General features: G+C 32.4%; 2 protein-coding genes across 3 annotated transcripts; both read left to right on the forward strand.

The window, feature by feature from the left end:
• Positions 1–4,909: 4,909 nt before the first annotated feature.
• Positions 4,910–10,995, forward strand: LOC146926864 (aldo-keto reductase family 4 member C10-like). Its single transcript, XM_085700315.1, has 7 exons — positions 4,910–5,054; positions 5,131–5,181; positions 7,197–7,273; positions 8,229–8,316; positions 8,442–8,696; positions 10,008–10,244; positions 10,749–10,995. The coding sequence occupies exons 1-7, from the start codon at positions 4,932–4,934 to the stop codon at positions 10,830–10,832; spliced, it is 915 nt and encodes a 304-aa protein (XP_085556441.1). The 5' UTR covers positions 4,910–4,931; the 3' UTR covers positions 10,833–10,995.
• A 9,348-nt stretch (positions 10,996–20,343) lies between these two features.
• On the forward strand, positions 20,344–23,750 carry LOC146926865 (aldo-keto reductase family 4 member C10-like). Of its 2 annotated transcripts, none has more exons than XM_085700313.1 (7): positions 20,344–20,533; positions 20,675–20,725; positions 22,005–22,081; positions 22,241–22,328; positions 22,408–22,662; positions 23,037–23,273; positions 23,424–23,750. In XM_085700313.1, the coding sequence occupies exons 1-7, from the start codon at positions 20,411–20,413 to the stop codon at positions 23,505–23,507; spliced, it is 915 nt and encodes a 304-aa protein (XP_085556439.1). In that variant the 5' UTR covers positions 20,344–20,410; the 3' UTR covers positions 23,508–23,750. The 2 variants fall into 2 exon arrangements, with proteins under 2 accessions (XP_085556439.1, XP_085556440.1); XM_085700314.1 differs by having other exon boundaries at positions 22,005–22,075.
• The last annotated feature ends 21 nt before the right edge of the window (positions 23,751–23,771 follow it).

A 23,771-nucleotide genomic window follows, 5' to 3' on the forward strand; every position in this document is an offset into this window, starting at 1 on the left:
ACTTATCACTTATTTTACTTTCATCATTTTCACTTTTCATATTTTAAACTTTGCTAATTTTTGAGGATCAAGTGTCTAGGAATGAGAATTTAACCAATAATGTCTACTGGATTTGGCACGTGACTGGAGTTTTTCATAATGATGATAAGACTTAGGAGTAGTGATATTTGAACAACAATTTAGGACAATTTTCATGACAACTTTTTTATTTTTATTTGTCAAAAATAATTATGTGAGAAAAAAGGAAGATAGAGAATAACAATATAATTGAAGTATGAGAGAGAGTTATCACAAAATATTTGTACAAATATCATTTCTCATCCATTATCCATGTAGTTTAAGGTAAGACGTAGGACTTCATTTGCATCGCACAAGAGCTTGTCTTATTCAATTTGGATCATTCATATGATCTTTAACAATCTTCTGCATATATCTTCGGGTTTTACGAAGTTAGTTACAACTATGCTCCATTATACAAAGTGTGGTTTCACACACTCAAAATACCATCACACTTTTACCACTTTTGGTACACTTTTCTTCCTTATTTCTCATATTGATTTAAATGTTGAAGTATCTCACTTGTTTTGTTGGTCCATTTTTTCTCACCGAAAACCTACTTCAAGGAATTCACAATGAAAAGTATCATTTTCACATGAAAAGTGAAAATGATGAATGTAAAAAAGGATTAAATACCTTCACAGACACATTAAATATAGATACAAAAAGATGTGGAAATGAATCTACACTTCCCAACATTAAGCATCCATTGCTTGAAAAACATCTAAAACTTAAATATAGAACTAATATGTTGATGCAAATTATAACATCATAAACATTTTACTATATTGGGAAAAAACATTTTACTATATTGTGGAAAAAGAAATTATTAAAACAACATTCATAATGGAAAATACACGACATAAAAACTACTTTATTTAATATCATGTTGTAAACCCATTATGGCTTCTTCTACCAAAGGCGAGGTTAAGGTGTATGATTATAACATTGTGGGAATAAAAAAACCAGTTTATAAAAGTAAAGAATTAGAAAAAACAATAAGAAAATATAATATATAAAAATATTATTGCAATGTACTTCGGTAGATTTAAGATGTTTTCTATACCACCGGAAATAACAACATCACCGAAATCCAATTGAATGGTTTGTGTTGCTAGCATGATAGATGAAATGTAAAAGATGAAAGTGTCATTTCATCAATAAAAAAAGGAACATACCTTTCATCGCAAATAAACACACCATGTTAATAGTAGTGCAGATAATTTTTTCAAATCATTTCTGTTGACGATTGTATAGAGCACACTTCATCGTTTTGAAAGGTAGTAATTCCTTGCTCTTTATAATTCGTGGCTCTTTGTTACGGTGTAGAAGAATATCATGAAGCAACCTTGTTGATATCTCAGCATTCACTTGGAAAGACATATACCACAATCGCATGAGAAATTAAAATACTCCATCCCAACATCATGCTAACTAAATTTTCCAATTAAATGACAGTAAATATGCTAGACTAACTAATAAGGTAACTAGAAACAATCTCAATGCCAAAAAGAGCTTATAAATAGCGCTATTAAACCCGCCACTATGCTCTTTGTAGGGTATGCCACCTATAATATCATTTTGAACATGATCTAATAGCACTTTAGTAGTAATTTAAAATAAACACTACTATAGACACCGTCGATTATAGCTCTTTTTTAAAAAGCGCTATCGTAGGTCCAGTTTTTTTTTAAGGATTGTAGCACCATTTCAAAATGAAAGCATTAATCATAAAAAATACTATATAAACCATTCAAGGTTTTAATTATTATATTATAACCTAACACGATGGATATATCATCAAGAAAAGCTCTCTAAATTCAATCACAAAAATCTCTTCAAATATTTTATATGTATCTTTGTTCCTCTTCATTTTCCTTATGCTATGCCCTGTTCCACTTCTTCAACGTCTCTGATACATGCACACACATATAGCTCCCAACCAAATTACTCAAAATAAGCTGCCAAAAATTCATACCAGGAACCTTCGTATGAATTCAAAAATTTATATCGTTCCTCTAACTAAACTACTACGAATGAATTTATTGTTGGTAAAGTAGCTAAATTGTTTATCTTGGTCTTGGGTCAGTCCAAGATAAAAACCATCCTAATAAATACTTGATTCAAGTATGAATCTCACTACCAAATTGGTCTAAGAGATACTATATTTCAACAATTTGAAGTAGTTTTCTTTAACCTCAAGGTAAACAACTCAACATTGGTTTTTGATTCTTACTTAATTTTTGCAGCAAACAAAAAGAAAAACAATTATACAAATACATTTAATAGTTCTACTAAAACACCTATAAGAACTACATAAGATGAACACGTAATCCAAACAAAATTTTCGAGTTGTTAGATAGCTCAACTGGTTTGAGTTAAGGAGAAAGGAGTTGGAGATCCTAGGGCTAAGGGGAAAAAAGTAAATATCAATCTAACAATTAATTACTAACATTTTCTATTCAAACAAAAAGAAGACAAAATTTTAGGCCAAAAAAAAGGAATACAGAAAAAAAAAAATTCAAAGACAACATTCACATAATTCTTAGAATTGAATATTAGAAGAAGTTATAGAAAAATGACAAAAACTAGAGGAATCAAATGCTTGCAAATGGAACTGAGAAATGAGAATCGCTTGATAGAAAAGCAAAGAATCTAAGATATGAAGACATGTTAGTACATGAAATAAAGAAGATCGAATCATTTATAACTAAAAAAGATAATTCAAACAAATCTTGTTCAACTAAATTGTTTCTAACTGAAACAAAACAAACCAATTACAAATGTTGATCACATCAACATACTCAAACAAATAAAGCGAAAAGCTGAAAAAGTTATTCAAATTTGTTCTATCAAACAATCAATAAAAATCGAACTGAAACAAATCTAAATTAAACAAAAGATCGATCAAAACAATTCTATCATAGATTATTGATATGTGATGAAAACCATACCTTCAACAAAATTTCAATATGTCATCATATTGAAATTTTTATTTGTGGGAAAAGCACAGCTAATCAATAAAAAATTTACTAGTAAGTATATATGTAGCAAGATTTTGGTATAGCTAATATGACAATTTTGAAGGGCATGATCACTTTGTACCAAAAAAAAAAAAACAAAGGGAAAAAGGTAATAAGGTGTAACAACCAAAACTCTTGTTGATTTAAAAAATTGATAGAGCTAATAGAGTGTCACACTAAAATCGTCTCATGTCTTTTTTTTTAGTGGAAAATAGTCTCATTTTTTTAGGGGAAAAATAGTCTCACATTTGTTTGAAAGCAGATTAAAAACATGAGCATTCTTTACTTAACAAGAGATAAAAAAAAATAATAAGAAGATCATTAAGCCACTAATCCGTCTACTTCAAATAGTAAAAGAAAGAAAAATGATACAAGCAATTGGGCCAATTGGCCGTTATGTGAGCATAAAAATAAAGGAAAAAAAAAGTGAAGAGAGTGAGGAAATGGAGAGAGCTCTTGTTTCCTCCTATTCTTTATTTTAAATTCCCCTTCCAAAACTCTCTGTTTGAACCTCTTTTTATTGTCAATTGTACACTTTTGTTGCAGATAAATGGGAGAGCAATAGTACAATCATGTGCAGTGCAGGGTAGTTGTACCTAAAATTGCAAAATGAAAAAACTACCCTAAAGTTAAATTGGCTTTCTTAAAAAAATAGCAAAAGTAGAGTGAATTAACAAATTTTCCCATTTTTATTTATTTTTTGTATTTTATTATTTTTAATGTAAATGTTAGGAGTGGGTAAAATTAATATGCTTAGTGATTTAAACCTGTCTTTTGGTCCGAAGACAAAGTGGAACACATGATATGAAACTGACACGCACAACTTGGTCCCGAATTCGAACCTGGAATGATGTTTAGCCTACCAATATCAGCATTGTTTATTGAGTTAGCTATTACAGCTGATTTAACCTTCTTTATTCTTGATAAAAAAATCCACTATCAATGAAAAATTATTTATTTTGCTATGGTAGTGCTACGATTGACAACATAGGTTAATTTGGGTACTTAATTGCATTTTGAACTTAACATTGACATGATTAAACAGGTTAAGTTTCTCACAATGACCTTTTTATTTTGACCTTTAAACTCTTATCACAAATGTATTTTCAAGCTCAATATAGAATCAAAGGCTATTGTGATTACGAAAATTCCTACAATATTATCAAAAATGTATTTTCAATTTTTGTGTGAATTGAAACTAATCATTTCCATGAAAGTTAGATGTTGAAACATAACAATATAGCTGATGATATGTTCATAAACTTGTTTCAGCTTGTTTTCATAAATTCTTTAGGATAGCTTATAAAAACAACTTATATCTTATATTAAAACGATTAGTCTTTAATTATATCATCTTTTGTTATAGAAATATCTTTATATTATTACAGCTTATAACATAAGCGATTAATTAATATGAGGGCCCTAACATTCCAAATTTGATCATTGACCTATTATGCACATGTATTAAATTATTGCTGATGATTTAAACATTTCTATAATCTATTGAACTGTTAAACACAAGATTGAATGCGGCTTAATTATTTAAAACAGAAAAACAACAAACAAAAGTTTTGACAAATAAGGTTCTAAATTTTATATTGAAATCTGTATATAAGCACTATACTTTGATTAGATTCATGTTGAATCAGTCCCTCAATAATGTTGATGTCATGGTTTGGGGATTAAATCAATATAATTCATATATTAAACAAAGTTTTTATGATATTCGAGTTAAATATCTATTTATCAACTCCAACAATTTGACATTTTATATTAGAATCCATTAACTTGCGTACTTCATTTTGTTCTCTTGTCTCTGGTGTGAGTTATGTTCACTCATCACAGCAGAAAATGGGAAGTGAGGTTCTGAGGTTCTTTGAGTTGAACACAGGAGCTAAGATACCTTCTATTGGTTTAGGCACTTGGCTTGCTGCACCTGGTGTCGTCTATGATGCAATTTCCACTGCTGTCAATGTTTGTTTCATCAAGTTTTGTTTGTATTATTATGATTATAAATTATGGTTTTGGAATAACTATTATGTTAATGCAGGTTGGATATCGTCATATCGATTGTCCTCAAATTTATGGCAATGAAAAGGAGGTGAGGTTTTTTTTTAAACAAAATTTGAAATAATTTATCATCATCATCATATTCATGTGTTACAAAAATAGTTTTATATCCTTAAAAAAAACTATATTAATAATTTTATTGTTTACATACTCAAATACAAGATAATCAAGTGGTTAATGAGTTTTAGTCAAGATCTAATTGATCGGAAGCAACTGGGTTTGATCCTGACTAGAATAGTCATTGGTCAGACTTTAGTTTTCACCCTCTCCTCGAAGAACGGGAGGATTAAGACAAAAACAAAATAAAAGCACAACATGAAAATAATTGAATATATTGGATATAGTTTAAGTTGTCTTACCTTTTTTTTTAAATGGCAATATATATATATATATATATATATATATATATATATATATATATATATATATATATATATAAGGGGATTAAATCTCAAGTATTACACTAAAAGAAGAAATTAAAAACACCAAAAACTCCCAAAGAAAAACCACCAGCACCCTCAAAATGTTGAATCCCCCAACAACAACTCCTCAAAGAACCAACACCAACAGTCATCAATTAGGCACCCGATAGTGATTTTGCTCCAAACGTTCAGCTTTGACCACCACTCAAGCTCCGGTCTATCGGAGGAGACATCACAACAACCTAAAAGGACCTGAGTCACAAACTTGCTCCCGACCTCGAATCAAAAGCGATCGGCCCACAAGACTCCCGATACCAGTCAAAAAGGCACCCCTCAACTCACGAACTACCAGAGCATACACCTTAACCTGTCCAAAAACTCGACCCACCAATAACCCGATGCCAAAATCCAAAGACAGAGAAAAGGCGGAACAGTAGGGCAAAGCGAACCAGCTCGAACACAAACAAAGCAAAACAAGCCACCAAATCAACCTGCATCACCACCACCTTAATAGATCGGGCACACCCCAATCCTCGGCTAGACAACCACAAACCACCACGATCCTTACGACGACGAACGATCCGGGAGTTGCGTAGAAGGAGGATTAATCGAGAAGGACTTGCACCCGCCGACAACTGAGCAATCAGGAAGGCTTAAGGTGCATCAAACGACTACTCCGTCAACACGAAGCATTAGCACACCTAGCTCTTTCGAGCAACAACATCCAAGCAACCAAAACCTAATCCAAGAGCAGGAGGCTTCCAGCGGCAAGGCTCCGAAGGAACAAAACGGCAACACCGACAAAACACAGCCCCAGACAAAAGGTTGAGGGAGATCTAAATAGCCTCGACCCTAGACCCTAGACAGAACACAACACCTAAAACACAAACTCAACAAAACAAAACTCAGGCAGAAAAGAAAGACAGCTGAACAGAGAATATTGAACAATGATTAAAAATAAGAAATGCAGTTTAATAGTTTATGATTAATTTTTTTTGAAGAAGAATAGTTTATGATTAATTGTTTAAGAAACTTAGGAATACAAATAATTTGAACCTACCATTAAAATATTTTTCGTTTTTACAACAATAGCAACCAAACCTTATTCTACTAAGTGGGATCGACTACATGAATCAAATGACGCAATGGTGTTCTATCCAAAACCATATTTTTATCCAAATATAGTCCTTGGTTGAAGATAGAATGTGTCTTGACATACTGCTTCTGCTTTGATGATGATGAGCATTGGTGATGTTGGGATGTCTGCAGACTGCAAAAACACTATAATGCTTAAGTTAGCAAGAAGGTATGAAGGTGCAAAGAGAATAGGCTTGGTTGACTGGTACCAATACCATAAACCAAATTGCATATGTATAAAGGAAGCAAAATCAGTAGTTCTGTTAATTACACGATCATCTTTTTTCCCTTTTCTGCGGATATTTGACACTTTTTTATTGTCTTTTTCCTTCTGAGCAAGCATTTGGTATAACAAAGAACTGACAGTCAACAAATTTTATGCCATACTATAGTTGCAATTCATTCAGTATGTTGATTGTAGAATTTGGAATTTATATTGTTAGATATTTTATAATCTATCGGTTAACATTTTGTAAATGTTATGTAGATTGGTGATGCGTTGAAAAAGTTGTTTGCTAATGGAGTTGTTAAGCGTGAAGAGATGTGGATCACATACAAGCTATGGTTTGTCCTTTTTATAGTTACTTCTCAATATTTGTTTAACTATTTTGTTTAACTTTCTTATATGAACTTCTCAATATTTGTTTAACTATTTTGTTGGCAAGGGTGTATAGGATAACACTCACTATGATAGAAAATTATGGAGAATGATATAGAACATTATGGAACTTTTAAGCTATGGAGAATATTTTATTACTTTCAAGAATACTACTAAATAAAGTCATAATAACTAGGAGCGTCTTAATATCTCTAGAACTTTCTAGCTACATGAACTAGATATTAGTATATCTAGATAGTTCTCGAAATTAAGTAGTAGCATTAAATGTTTCTAGATCTTTCTATGTGGAGCCTTACCAGAGTAGTATAAATAACTCTCACCACTAAGTGTTTAGGCATGCTCAAGCATTGAAGAATTCAAACATTCAAATAATAATATCTTTCCTTGAGATTATTAAAGAGTTTCTCTATTTTCTCTACCTTTCTTTTTGTCCCTGAGCCACGCTGCTATAGATTCCTAGCGAGACTTCACTCTTCCGCCTTATTACAGATACTAATTTTCTATAATCTGGACATTACTTTTCTTCAGTATGATTGTATTGTATCTACTAAATAAGCCATGTTTTTAACAAATTACTATTTTAATCATATATTATTGTTTAGATGTTTGAGCAAATTTATAAAAAGAAATGACTTTCTTAACAACAGTCTACTGAGAACTGGGTTTTGTTTTAACTGTTGTTGAACTTTTTTTCTTGAACGTGGTTACATATAGTATCAATTGGGTTTAATTCGTATACATCGTCAATGTAGACTGACAATCAAAAGTAATCATAAATAAGGTTTTACTTTAATCGTAACTACTTCTAAAGTGACACATATGATTGGTTGTGATTTGTTGACAGTGACACTATTAAAATTGAACTGTTATCATTTTTTTGCTCACGATTGCATTTCTAAGGTGTACTGATCACTTGCCAGAAGACGTCCCAAAGGCATTTGATAGAACTTTACGCGATCTGCAGCTGGACTATCTTGATCTCTACCTTGTATGTAAATGACAAAAAATAATTTCTTCCTACATCAGATCCTATTATGTTTTCAAGTTATAGCGTCACTGAAGTCATGATCTTATTATTAAAAATTCCTTTTTGATATGTCCATATTCCACTAGATTCACTGGCCAGTGAGTATGAAAAATGGACATCTTACGAAACCTGACATACCATGCACATGGAAAGCAATGGAGGCACTCTATGATTCCGTCAAGGCTCGAGCTATAGGAGTCAGCAATTTCTCTGTAAAGAAGCTTCAGGATCTGTTGGATGTGGCACGTGTGCCACCAGCTGTTAACCAAGTGGAATTACATCCTCAATTGCAGCAGCCAAATTTACATGCTTTCTGTAAATCCAAGGGAGTGCACTTATCTGTGAGTATGCAATTTTTTTTCATATTATCATGGTTATCAGTACGATACATGCGAGTCATATCTCGGTTCAATATAAAATTGAACCCAATCAATATGATTCTCCAGTATGTATCTGTTAGAACTAATAATCACATGGAAAACATGTTCTTGTAATGTAATTAGTTGCCAACGAAAATGGAACTAGGAGTCGCATTAACTTGTATTTATAATAAATTCATTATTAATAGTCATGTGTAGTCTGATTAGACACACAAAAATTACAGAAAATTACATGGTACCAGTAGTGGTTCATCGTAAGGCTTATCTGCATTTTTCTAGACTCTGTTCTTTTAAGTTCTTGTGCATATTTTGCTTTCCATCTGTGCCATAACCAGCTGGCCCCCTTTTCCAGTGCGCGCCAGATCCAGATCCGTGGATGAGAGCACGTCCACCCTCTCTTGCGAAAAATTGGTAGATTATGCCAATTATGCACGAGGAGAAGGAGGATGACTTAAAAATAATCAACCCCGTCCTCGTTGTAGCTACTGCAACCGCTTTGACCATGTTGAGGCCCAATGAAGAACGAAAATTAATGAGCTATCCCAAAGTCGTGAGTGTTGCTTAAGTCAAGGCCTTTCACACAAGCCAACAAGTTTCACTTTCGTCTGCATAGTATAATGAGTACCTCAAGGCACAAAATCAAACCACCACACCAGTTTCCTCCGTTGTTCATGTCGTTAATCCTGTTACATTTGTTTTACAGTCCTCTTCAATTGGAGCAGGGCATGAGTCTCGCGACTTGTATCACCTTTCGCACCTACACTGCCTATTGCGTGTTTAGCCATTTAATCTCCACCTGTTGTTCACCAACATTTAGGGCATCCTCCTAGCCTTGAGAATTTGTATCTTATGATTCCGACTCTCTGAAAAGTGTCTACCTTAAAGTGTGAGTCGTGTCAGTTTGGAAAACATACTAGCATCTTCTTTTGCCTTAGTTCATTCATGTATTTGAGGCACTAGTCGCCCTGTTTCATTCCTGTGAATCACTATCTGAACTTAATCCACTTTTTGTTCTCAACTTTGTAGAATTAACCACTTTTGTTTCATCAGTAGAAGTAACTGAATTTTATGTAAAAAATTCTTATTGTTATTAATAATTATTTTATTATCCATAATAAGATCATATTCAGTTAAGGTTGTATAGGATCTTATTAGATAACGACGGAGATATGGTAGACGTTTTATAGCTCCTTGAGTAAAACTTTAGAAAGCTTATATGATTATGAACAGCAATTCAGATGACTACTTATCCCTATCAATGTTCTTATTCAGGCTTTTTCACCACTAGGTAAAGGACTTGAGAGCAATATTCTTAAAAATCCGGTTCTGCACACGACTGCTGAGAAATTAGGCAAGACTCCGGCACAAATAGCTCTACGATGGGGACTACAAATGGGTCACAGTGTACTTCCAAAGAGCAGCAATACAACGAGGATTAAAGAAAACATTGATATATTTGACTGGTCTATACCAGAAGATTTGCTAGCCAACTTCAATGAATTTCAGCAGGCACGTCATTTCATGCAATCTTATTGTCACTTTTGGATTCCAAAAAGTTTTTTATTTATCTTTCTTATAGCATTTTAATTTCTACACAAGTATGGTATTTTAAAAATCCGTCTATGTGCAAAGGCCTATAGACTTAAATAATTTTTCTAGTCCTTGCTATATGCAAAAATTTTGTTTTTCTTGATTGGTCCTCATTGTTTGGTTTTTATCCCTCACTAAATTTGATTTGCTTAGATTCATGTTGAATTAGTCCCTCAATGAAATTTATCTCATGGTTAGGGACTAAATAAATATAATTCAGATATTACAAGAACTAATTCAACATGGTTCAAATATTGCATGGACTATAATCAAAACAATGAGAATCAAAATAAATATTTTCATGTATTAAAACCAGCAATATTTCTTTTAAAGAGGACTAAAACCAAAATATATGTATATTATAGGAACTAACAAGTTATTTAAGCCATAGTTTCATTTCAACTTTCTCATTTACCGACGCAGGAAAGAGTAGTTCCTGGAGAACAATTTGTCAGTCAGACATCTCCTGGTTACAAAACAATTGAAGAGCTCTGGGATGAAGAGTAAGAGACAAGTTCCATATGGGCTACTGCTTTTCCACTGTTGAATAATATGACTTTTGTTTGTGATTGTTGTAATAATATATAATGTATTCATAATATAGGAAATAGGATGTGTTATTGAGGATTTGGTTTTGGAGTTCAATAAGAGATTTGGAATTTAGGGTCTACATGGAAACAAATGATGACATGTTTATATATTGTTTGTTAAAATGTCATCGAGGTAATGGTTTAAGGTACTTATCACTATAATTAGGGACATGGCTTGATGCACCTGGTGTTATCTACGACGCAACATCCACTGCTGTTAATTTCCTAGCTTTCAACGGGTTAGAATATTCTATTGAACGAGAACCATCACCCTTGTAATCCTTTAGAACATGAATACCCTGTTGTGAAGGATTTTGATGATGACGGTTCTCATTCAGTAGTGTAATCGAACCCAGTTGCATGAAATAAAACAGTGAGAGGTAGTTTGTGATTGATGGGTATATTGTTTGTTTGGTTTAGGATTTTCCTTCTGCTTGGCTTGTATTTATAGCAGTGATGAGGTGTTTTACTTAGTGGTGTTGGTGTATCAGCACTTGTTTAGAGAAATGCATTTTTTTACAATGCTTTGCTTTCACAAAGGAAGAAAGAATTGGAGAATTTAGTAGTTTTGGGGTTATTGGGGAGAATCAGATACCAATTTCAATCTTATGAGCCAACTATTTGGGATCAAAACAAAAGGCTTAAACATGTTATGTTTGTTTGAGGTATCAATTCAAATTCTCTTCCCACCCAACTTATTGTGTTGTTTACCATGCAATTTCAACCGTTGACAGTGTTTGTTTATGTGCTTATCATCATCATATTTGTGTCACAAGAATAATTTTAGATTATCCCTAAAAAAAAAGAATAATTTTAGATTAATGAATTATAGTAATGTTTTGGATAAGCCATCAGAGGTTTAAAATATGAAACTCAATAAAGGTACGTAAATTTAAAAAGTTATGTTGTGTAGTCATGAATTAAAAGATAAATCTTTCAAAAAGCCTAGTTTGAATCCGTACTTGAACAATCCTTAACTCGACATTACTTACCTCTTGGCGAAACTTTGGAGAACTAAGGCTCCTTCTTCTTGAAACCGGAAGGCTAAGATCAAGAAAAAAGAACTACAATGTTATTGCAAAACTAGGATGTTATGTATAAATTATTTTAGAATTTTGAATACCATTTTGGATTTGAGAAGGGTGACAAGTTCAACTACTATCATACAATTGAAATGAGTTTCCTTAATTAAGAAGTAGAATTGAATACATGAAAATCATGTTGCTGCTTTTCTTATATCTCTTCACCCTAGAAATGGTTCTGTTGGTGTGGAGCCATGAAAGGCTGCAATGAATGTGAATAGTGTTGAAAATAGTCCAATACAGGATGTGAAACAGAATTTTCAATACTCATTTTTATTGCTTTTTCTGAGACTTAAACCTCCGGATAAAGAACTACAAGTGATGGTTAAATGTGAAAAAAGTACAAGGAAATGGTACAGAACCAAACAGTAGTGTCTATGACATTATTATAGCACTGATTCTTTTATATTGCTGCATGCGGTAGTGTCTATGGGCCATGTGGCTCGGCTAGGGCTCATGATAGCTGTAGTGTTGTTGTTACACTGAAATTTTATATTGTGTTAAAATGCGGCTGATGAGGCAATTGCAGTTGTGAAGCCGTTGCCGAGACATGTAAAACTGATATGTTGCGGTTGCAATTGCAGTTGCTGACTGTAATTTAGAACCATGGTAAATAAGCAACATTTCGAGGAAGTATAATAATATATTTGTTTAAATGAAACAGAAACTGCAGCTCTAAAATTTGTTGCACTCCTTTATTTGAAGTCTTAGTCTGTAACCACTGCAAAGAGTGTTCCTCATAATTCTAAATATGCCAAGTTTTCCGGTTTTGCACGCGACTGCTGCGAAGTTAGGGAAGACTAGTACTCCGTCCCAATAACCCTTCGATGGGGACTACAAATGTGTCGCAGTGTACTTCGAAAGAGCACAAATACATCAAGGATTAAAGAAAACATTGATATATTTGACAGGTCTCTACCAAAAGATTTGCTTGCCAAAATCAATGAGTTTGAGCAGGTATATCATTTCATGCAATCTTATGGTCTCTTTTTATGGTTGATTCCAAAAAGTTTTTAATTTATCTTTCCAATAGCATTTTAATAGCTACACAAGTATATGATATTTTGAAACATCTCAAAGGCCTATATGCCAAATTAAAAATATTCTAGACTTAAATAACATTTCTAGTCCTTGCTATATGCAACATTTTTGTCTTTGTTGATTGGTCCTCGTTGTTTGGTTTTAATCCCTCAGTAAATTTGACTAGATTCATGTTGAATTAGTCCCATAATAATATTGATGTCATGGTTTGGGGACTAATTCAATATAATTCACATATTACTAGAACTAATTAACCATGGTTAACCTATTGCAAGGACATTAATCAAAACAATGAGGAACACAATAAAATATGCCTATTTTAAAGGGGACTAAAACCAACAATATTTCTTTTTAAGAGGACTAAAATCAAAATAGATGTATATTATAGGAGCTAATAAATTATTTATGCATAGTTTCGTTTGAAAAAGAAAATGTAGTTGCCTTTAATTATAATATTTTTACATTCATGCTCTATATTTTTCTCGTTGCCTTTTGTTTTCCATTTGATGAAGTGAATGGTGTCCTTATTTTACTCTGTATAGTTACCTAACTAAGACATTAATTTCTTCTTTGGAATTGAACACATCTCCAACACTTACAACGACTAAAATAGATAACACAAACAAATACTAAAGAATTATGAGATTTTTGTAATGGAAGAGAATACAACTTTAGAGGTAAACCATTTTTTCCTAAGCTTTGTCCATGCTGAATAGGATTTTATTTGTCATATAAAATATGTTTCCATAAATGTATATATTAAGTCTAATATCATAAAAGAACTCGGTTAGAATATGATATTTTCATTAATGGTATAGTCAATAATAACTCCCATATATAAGATATAATATGTACCATCAATGACCATACCATACCATCAATGATAGTATATGGTATATCTAAGATATTTATGAGTTGACATTGAAAATACCATCCATGTAACGGCCATGAACTAACCCCGTTCTGTTATTATATTAAATATGATATATATACACTATGTTGACATTGAACATCCAACGAATTACTCAAAATGACGGATAAATTCCTATTCAGTTTGAATAAATGTTGAAGAAAAATGTCTTGCCTCTAAAGTTGTCTTCTCTAGCATGATAGGAACATTTTCAAGAGCACTGATTTTGTTCTCTATTTTGGTTGCTGGAAGCGCTAGAGTTTGAAGAACTCTTAAATAAAGTAATGTCTTATTTAGGCAACCATAAGGTTTTGTTTGAGAGTTTGAAGGGGAAGGGAGGGGAGGATTTTGGAGGGATGAGATTGGAAGAAAAAATGGAAAAATCTTTTAAATTTTTTGAGAAAATATTTTTGCAGTGAATGATAAATGAATACTTATACTTATGAATTTTGAGAGACTGTTATTTTGATTTTTTTTGGTTGAGAAAAATCAAACCCTTATTTATTTTGATTTAAAGCGATGATTTCATCGAGTCAAAATAATTTAAAGCGGTGCCTTCCAAAATAAACAAAAATGATAAAGCTAGACATAATTTGTCCACTAACATTTTGTTTTTGTTGGTAAAGTAGCTAAATTGTTTATGTTGCCTCTCAAGCTGTGGTGTTGGTCTTACATCAGTCCAAGACAAATAATCCAAGTAAATATACTTTGAATTGGTTGAGTGATTAGTTTCCTTTACATCAAGGTAAACAACTCAACTTTGGCTTTTGATTTTTTTTAATATTTGCAGCAAACAAAAAAATATATTATACAAATGCATTTAATAGTTCCATTGGGAAAATAAAACGTATAAGAACTACATGAGATTTCTTGTAAAAAAAAAAAAAAGAACTTACATGAGATGAACATGTGATCCAAACAAAATTTTGAGGGTTAGATAGCTCAACTGAATATTAGAATAAGTTATTGAAATATGCCAGAAACTAGAGGAATCAAATGCTTGAAAATGGAACTGAGAAATGAAAATCACTTGAGAGAAAATCAAAGAAAATCTAAGAAATGAAGACATCCAAGTACATGAGATGGAAGATAAAAGCAATTATAACCAAAAAAGATAATTCAAACAATTCTTGTTCAAATAAGTTGTTCCAAACTTTCTGATGGAAGAAAAAAAAAAGTTGTTCCAAACTAAAACAAAGCTAAGCAATTACAAATGTTGATCACATCAACATGCTCAAACAAATATAACCAAAAGCACAAAACTAGATCAAAAGGCATTCACTTAATTTGTTTTTATCAAAGAATCAATAAAACATAGAACATAAACAAATCTATACCAAAGATTGATCAAAACATATTTACCACCGATCGGAGATATGCAATGAAAACCATACTTTCAAAGGGTGTGATCACTTTTTACCAAAAAAAAGTATGGCAAGATAGCTAACAAGTCGTAGCAATAAAAAAAGGTCTCACATTTTAAAACTGTTAAGAATCATTGAATCGAATACTCATAGAAACTCATAGTAGAATGAATTAGATTTGATAAAAGATAATTTGAGATACATTGGAGTGGTTATTGATAGCCTTCTATGACTCTAACTTGAGTGGTTAACTAACCATAACCACCTAACTAACACTTAACTAATTTTAACTATCATAACTAACTTCACATAACTTCCACTAGTTTTTTTCTTCAAAAAATAAAATAAAAATAACTTCCACTATTTTAACAAAAACAAACTTAAAATTAATATAATTTTCAAAACAGAGAGAGAGAGAGAGAGAGAGAGAGAGAGAGAGAGAGAGAGAGAGAGAGAGAGAATATCATAAGGTGTAACGACAAAAACAAAAATTTCTACTATTTTTATGTTTTATAGAAATTAGTTTAAAAAAAGGAGAACTAATAGAGCATCATACTAAAAAATAGTTTGTCCTTGTGAGTTTACCTCAATTGGTATGGACAATGCATAGTATATGCAAAGGTCCGGGTTTCAAACTCCGGCCACCATAAAAAAAAATACTAAAAAATAGTTTCAAATTTGTTTTTTGTTAAAGAAGTTTCAAATTTGTTTGAAAGCATATTAAGAACTAAAGATTTTAAATAAGAATAAGAGAAATATCCTCTCAAAAAAAGAGAAGAGAAATAATATGGTGCGACACACAAAAATATCTCTTATTCTATCTATTATTTTTTGAACCCCAAATTAACACTTAAGTTTTTCACTTAATAAGACAAAAGAAATAGGAAGATCATTAACCATATTTCAAAGAGTAAAAAATAGGAAGATCATTAACCATATTTCAAAGAGTAAAAGAAAGAAAAATGATACAAACAATTGGGCCAATATGCTATTATGTGAGCATAAAAACAAAGAAACGAAAGAAAAATGAAAAGAGGATGAGAAAATGGAAAGAGCTCTTGTTTGGTTCCTCCTTTTCACCATTTTCAAATGCCCCTTCTAAAACTCTATGTTTGAACCTTTTTTATAGCAAATTCTTCTGCTCCTTCAACAATGGATGCCTTTGTGGTACAAGCATGTGCAGTGTGATGGTCCTTGTGTGGCTAAGAGTTGCAAAATTTAAAACTACCCAAAAGTTAAATTGGCTTGCATCAAAAAATGGCAAAGTAGCCTTTTTTTTTTTTTTTTTTTTTTGTATTTTATAATTTTTAATGTAAACGTTAGGAGTCAGCCAAATTAATGATCTTGGTGATTTATTCAAAAAAAAAAAAAAAAAAGATCTTGGTGATTTAACCTTCTTTATCACGATGAAAGTACCACTGCAACATCTTTTAGGTAGTGCTACTATTAACAACATAGCTTTAAATGGGTATTCGGAATAGATTTTAAACTTAGAATTAGGATCGACTTGATCAAAGAGGATATGTTTGACACAATGACCTTTTTTTTGTCGAGTAGCCTAGTGGTTAGAACTCACTAGCCTAGTGGTTAGAACTCACACAATTTAATTGTGGAGAAGTGGTGGAGAAGTGGGGTGTCCAGGGTTCGAATCCCGGCCCTTGCATATAAAATGCAATATCCCTACCAACTGAGCTAAGTTCACGGGGATAATGACCTTTTTTATTTCGACCTTTAAATTACTAGGTTCACGGGGATAATGACCTTTTTTATTTCGACCTTTAAATTACTAGGTAAATAAGTTTAAAAAAAAGTTATTGTATTAGTTCATATGTAAACTGAGTTAATGTTAATATTGAAGGACATACTATTCTAATATTTGAGACTATTTTGATTAACACAATACATAATTAGAGACTATTTTATATTAAAAAATGACTTTAATTTTATATTTTTCAAAAATAATTTTAATGAGCAAGTTCTCATTAAAATTATTTTTCTCTCAAAAAAGATAATTTTAGCGAGATATTTTTTTATTTTTGAAAGTTTTTTTTTTTGAATAAGAACTTTTTTTTTACAAAAAACAAAACAATATTCATTCATTCAAATTGATAGAGTACATCACATCAGATACAAACATAGTTTAAAACGTAGAGTATGAATCTGCGAACAAACTCACAACATCCAAGTTAATAACACACAACGACAAAATGTCTACAAACAATATGATAAAATATAAGTCACCGAAATAATCATGATTCAGGATCTGCAACGTTACGCCTAAATTAGTGATTGAATTTGTAATTGACTGATGTCTATCTTTCAATAGAAACTAAGCAAACACCACAACAAGATGCAAAATTAAACGCCGCACAAGACGACTAACAACACAACGCCGCAATTAGACGACGAAATCACAGAAACACAAAAGGAAAAACTTAATATATGTGAAAACCACTTATTTAGATTGAAAGAAAAGAGTAAAAAAGATGTTGAGGGATGATTTCAGGTTAAAAATGACCTAAAATCATCTCTCTCCGATGAAAGAAGGAGAAAGAAAGTTTAGAGAGAAGTTGAAGTTTCTCTCACTAGAAAACCAGAGTCGACCGTTTCTTTTTGCCCGTTAGTGGGGTTTGAATGAGAACTTATTAAAAATAGTTTTTTTTTGGTAAAGTCTTATTAAAAAATAGTTGAAACTATTACCGACCAACTTATTATTAATTAAAGAGTGAATGTAAAGTGGTGGTTTTTGGTGGTGGTGCTCGTGGTGGCTGGTGTTGGTTTTTGGTGGTGATGCACGTGGTGGCTGGTGCTGGTTTTAGGTGTGGAGTAATGATGGTTTTTGTGGTGGTTAATGGTAGTTTTGGTGATGGTGATGTTCGTTTTTGTGGTTGTACTTGTGGTGGCTAGTGGTGGTTATGTTTTTTGTGGGTTTTCTTCTATGAGTTTGTTGTTGATGGACTTTCTCAAATACATGGATGTTAGACAGTGTAGCTTGTTTCAAGAATTGAGCTATGTGTTTTATAGGTGGTGATTTTACCTGTGCTCAAATGCGTTGAGCTGCAGAAGAGAAGCAAGGTGCGGTTGCACAAATTTTTTTTTTTTTGGGTAGGTTTGATGGTTATTTTGGAGGTCGGTTAGACTTGTGGTTTTGGGGTTTTAGTTTTTATTGGTTTCGGGGCCCTCAATGGAGGTTGTTTTTGGTTTGTTTTTAGAAATTTGCATTTGATGTATGGGTGTTTGTTTGAGTGTTTCGTATATATACGGCACATTTTTCCTTTGTACGTTGCTTTTAAGTATCCTAGCCTAGCATTCCTTGTGCTAGATGTGATTCTTTACGTTTTGAATAAATTTCATTTTAGCTTATTCAAAAAAAAATTATTAATTAAAGAGTAATTAATCACATTTAGTAATTTAAATTTTTATTGTTAGAGATTGTATTTTTCACAAAAAGAAATTATCTCTTGACAATGATTTTTATGAGAAACAACTCATATAGCTTCACATTTTAAGTATTTTTTTCTTGAAATTTTATTATCCAACAGAATTAACAGGCAAAGAATGAAATACTTAAAACAATTTGTTTACGACAAGTTATTTAAACAAATTTTCTTTTGAAGTTTTTGTTTTAAATATTATCTGTTAAAAAAGCTACAACAAAAATGAAACACTTCAAAGATTATATGAAACACTTTAACAATAATTGAATACGACACATATACTTGATATTTCTAGACAATACTCCCTCCGTCCCGGATTAACTGAGCAAAAAGCTCATTTCACACGTATTAAGAAAAATGTATAAATGCAGGAGAGAGAAAAATAGTTTTAATTGCACTTGTTAAGTATTGATGCATTCTCCACTATCATAATTGTAAAATGAAATATATTGAATTAGGAATGATGAAAGTAATATTAATTAGAGTTATAAAGAAAAAAAAGTAATTAATATTATATTGAAAAATGAAATGACTCAGTTATTTTAGGACTTTTTTTTCAGAGTAATTTAATTAAAAAGTGACATTTTTGTATTGAAAAGTAATATTGTATTGAAAAGGGACATTTTTGTATTGAAAAGTAATATTGTATTGACAAGTAATTTAATTAAATTAGTTAAATGTAATAACAAGTGTGAGTATTTAATCGATGCCCTACAGAGTACAGACAAGTGTCATATAGCACACAGTTTTTGGTTAAAAGTGTTGGTGCTACATAGAGTTAAACAAAGTTTTTATGATATTTGAGTTAAATATTTATTCATCAACTCCAACAACTTGGCGGTCGGCATTTTATACTCCCTCCGTTTTAAAATAAGTGTCGTTTTAGGTGTTTACAAACATATTAAAAAATGCAATGATTAAAATGAAGAGAATGGTTATTTTATCAAATTATCCTTATTAACTATTGGTTAGTTTTAAAAGTAATACTTTGGAAGTAGTGTGCAAAATATTAATTGGAGGGTACAATTGAAAAGAAAAAGTTATTATTGCATTGGAAACTGAAAGTGACATTCATTTTAAAACAAATTTTTTTGGCTAAAGCGACACTCATTTTGAAACGGAGGGAGTACATTTAGAAAAGGGCAAATGTTAATTTATGCCTTCAAGGACACATGTTGCTAAGGAACTCATTATAAAAATATAAGTATCAAAAGTCGTACAATCAACTTCTTAAAAATTAAAATACTATATCCAATGCAAAATTGCTTTTTTTTAAGGGCCCAAGTTAACATACCCTTGGAAAAATAATACTCCCTCCGTCCCTCAATACTTGACACAATTGACCTTATTACGCATGTCAATGCATAACTTTGAACTTAAATATCTTGAATAATATATTAGAAAAAATTATGAAAATTTGATATTTTGAAAATACTCATCGAGACGAATCTAACGACATCTATGATATTATTTATCTTTGTATATTAGTAGAAAAATACGGTCAAAGTAAGTTAGATCAAAATTAAAAAATTTCAAATGGGTCATCTATTACGGGACGGAGGGAGTAGAAACTATTAACTTGCGTACCTCAATTGACTTTCTTGGTCTCTCCCTCTGGTCTGAGTCTGAGGTTGAGTTTTGTTCAGTCATCAGAGTGGAAAATGGGAAGTGAGGACCTGAGATTCTTTGAGTTAAACACAGGAGCTAAGATACCTTCTATTGGTTTAGGCACCTGGCTTGCTGCACCTGGTGTTGTCTATGATGCAATTTCCACTGCTGTCAATGTTTGTTTCTTTGTTTTTTTTCTAATTTTTCATTCCATTCTTTTCTTTCATCATGTTTTCTTTGTATTATTACTATTATTATTGTAAAATTTATGAAATGATTTATATTATGGTTTCGGAATTGTTATTATGTTAATGTAGGTTGGATATCGGCATATAGATTGTGCTCAATATTATGGCAATGAAAAGGAGGTGAGGTGTTATGTATCATTAGTCCTATCTATGACCTTAATTTATCATCATCATAGTCATGTGCCACATGGATAATCTGTATTGATTTCATGTTTTTCTAGTACACGATGAATGTAACTAAAAGTATTATGACACCGGTCTTAATTGTCCAACATGTGTCGTACGAGTGTCATAGAGGTGTCGGATGCCGCCTAATCTTAAGAGGTGTCCGTGCTTCATAGTATCAACCTTCAAGCAGAGCTAGTTTGATTGAACTTTTCAACAAGAGCTTTTATGGAAGTGCATTTGAAAATGTCCTGCAATAATTATAACTAACAGCTTCTTGCATAGGTTGAAATGAGGTTCTATGTATGTACATTTATAAAAACTCTCTTATCTTTCTTCTCCATAACCACTTATAAAGGCCTTTTTCTACTTAAGATACTACTGAAAAGCAACTATAAGTCAAAAACTCATCTTCAACCCCCCAAGTGAAATTGGAATACATGCTATGTAGCACCAACACTGACCCCTGTGGTTACGTTTAATTATTCTATTTTATCAAATTATTATTGTTGTTGACATGTCAGTGTCAATATCGTGCCAGATTTTCGTGTTTGTGTCCATCTGTTCTGAACTGGTCAGAAGACCAACCACACGTTAACACGTGGCATAACTTACACCACTTTAAGGCTCCGCGCCTGAGGGAGCATGCCAGTTTAAGTGCACTGTGCCATAGTAAGCACGCCCCCGCGCGAGGATCACCCTACACGTGTCCTCTAACAGTCCCTAATCACACACCGCATAACCCGAAGTCGGTTATACCCGACACGCGCCTATATAAGGGTGGACTTGCTTCACCCTCAAGGTACGATTCACTTTTCACAACACTTTCTCCACACTCTTTCTCATTTCCATTACTGACTTGAGCGTCGGAGTGCTAACATGCCGCAGACACATTTCGTTCCACCGCGAAGACTCAATGCCGCCGTACCGGAAACCGTTACCGTCACACTTGAGCATTATCCACCACTGTTGCCACTCATGCGTTCTCACAGGACAGATCACCATCATCTTTTTTCAGTCTTCTGCGGCTATTTGACACTTTTCATCTTCTTCCTTTTAAACTAACATTCAGTTGATTGCAGATCATCATTCAGTATGTTTTAGTCAAAAAATTATTCAATATGTTGATTGCAGAATTTGAATTTGAAATCGTTACAGTTTTGATTCTCTTTTTGCTGATACACCATTGTGGTAGTGTTTCTATCCATTAACATTTTTTAAATTTAATGAGTAGATTGGTGATGCCTTGAAGAAGTTGTTTGCTAATGGAGTAGTTAAGCGTGAAGAGATGTGGATCACATCCAAGCTATGGTTTGTTCTTTTTATATTTACTTCTTAAACAACTCAATGATTACTTTTCTTTCATTTTCCTTGTATCTACTGTGAATAAAGCATCTCCCACTAGACCGTTTAGTCTGCCACTCTGTCTCTTTTTCTGAACTAGGTACTATTAATTTGCACATATTTTAGGAATACCGATCACTTGCCAGAAGACGTCCCTAAGGCATTTGGTAGAACTTTACGCGATTTGCAGCTCGACTATCTTGATCTCTACCTTGTGTGTAAATGACAACGAAATTAAGTTCCTCCTCAATCAGATCGTATTATGTTTGTAATATGTTTATATATTCTTATAGATACACTTTCCAGTCAGCATGAAAAATGGACATCTTACCAAACCCGACATACCAAGCACATGGAAAGCAATGGAGACACTCTACGATTCCGGCAAGGCTCGAGCTATAGGAGTCAGCAATTTCTCTGTAAAGAAGCTTCAGGATCTGCTGGATGTGGCACATGTTCCTCCAGCTGTTAACCAAGTTGAATTGCATCCTTCATTGCAGCAACCGAATTTACATGCTTTCTGTAAATCCAAGGGAGTGCACTTATCTGTGAGTATGCAAATTTCATGTCTTGTATCTTATCATACTTACAAATCGTATCTCGATTCGATAGAAAATTGAACCCAATTAGTACGAATCTCTAGTATTTAACTATTTCGGACATGAATTTCATATTGAATCCCGATTCACTAAGATGAGTCCTGATACCTTTCAATGAATCAGTATCAAAACTTAGTGTAGTCAACCACTTCTCTTTCACATTTAGCTATGTCACTTATTTTTACTTAAAGATATCATACTTCTTTCTAGTAATGTATCGCATATTATTATCAGTACTATAAATTATGATTCATAATAAGACGACTCGGAAAGTAACCCGATTTGACAACCAAGTTCTTATCCCAACGAATTCTCATATTCAGGGTTATTCACCACTAGGTAAAGGACCTAAGAGTAATATTCTTAAAAATCCAGTTCTGCACACGACTGCTGCGAAGTTAGGGAAGACTCCAGCACAAATAGCCCTTCGATGGGGACTACAAATGGGTCACAGTGTACTTCCAAAGAGCACAAATACTGCGAGGATCAAGGAAAACATTGATCTATTTGACTGGTCTATACCAGAAGATTTGCTAGCTAACTTCAATGAGTTTAAGCAGGTAAATCATTTCATGCAATCTTATGATCATTTATATCGTTGGATGGTAACAAGTTTTAAATTTTTTATACAACATTTTCATTTCTAGACGAGTATGATATTTTTGTCTATGTGCAAAGGACTATATGCCAAATGAAAAATATCGATGCAGGAAAGAGTAGTTTCAGGAACACAATATGTTAGCAAGACATCTCCAGGGTACAAGACAACTGAAGAACTTTGGGATGGCGAGTAAGAGACAGGTTCCATATGAGCCACTGTTTTTCTGCTTTTGAATGCAGAATGAGGTGACTTTTTTGAGATATTGTTGTAATAATTTGGGAATTATTATGTGTTATTGAGGATTTGGTCTTGGAGTATAATAAGAGATTTGGGATATAAAACCTTTATTTGAGTTAATGTATTGGCATAAGCACTTGTGTGATTGTATGGGAGATCGAGCTTACCGAGAGAGCTTATGACATGTCTATAAACTATTCTTGATGAAAAATACACTATC

The sequence above is a fragment of the Medicago sativa genome, chromosome 4 (genome assembly GCF_051527215.1).
Source record: "Medicago sativa cultivar Bolivia chromosome 4, Bolivia_mono, whole genome shotgun sequence".
Lineage (NCBI taxonomy): Eukaryota > Viridiplantae > Streptophyta > Magnoliopsida > Fabales > Fabaceae > Medicago > Medicago sativa.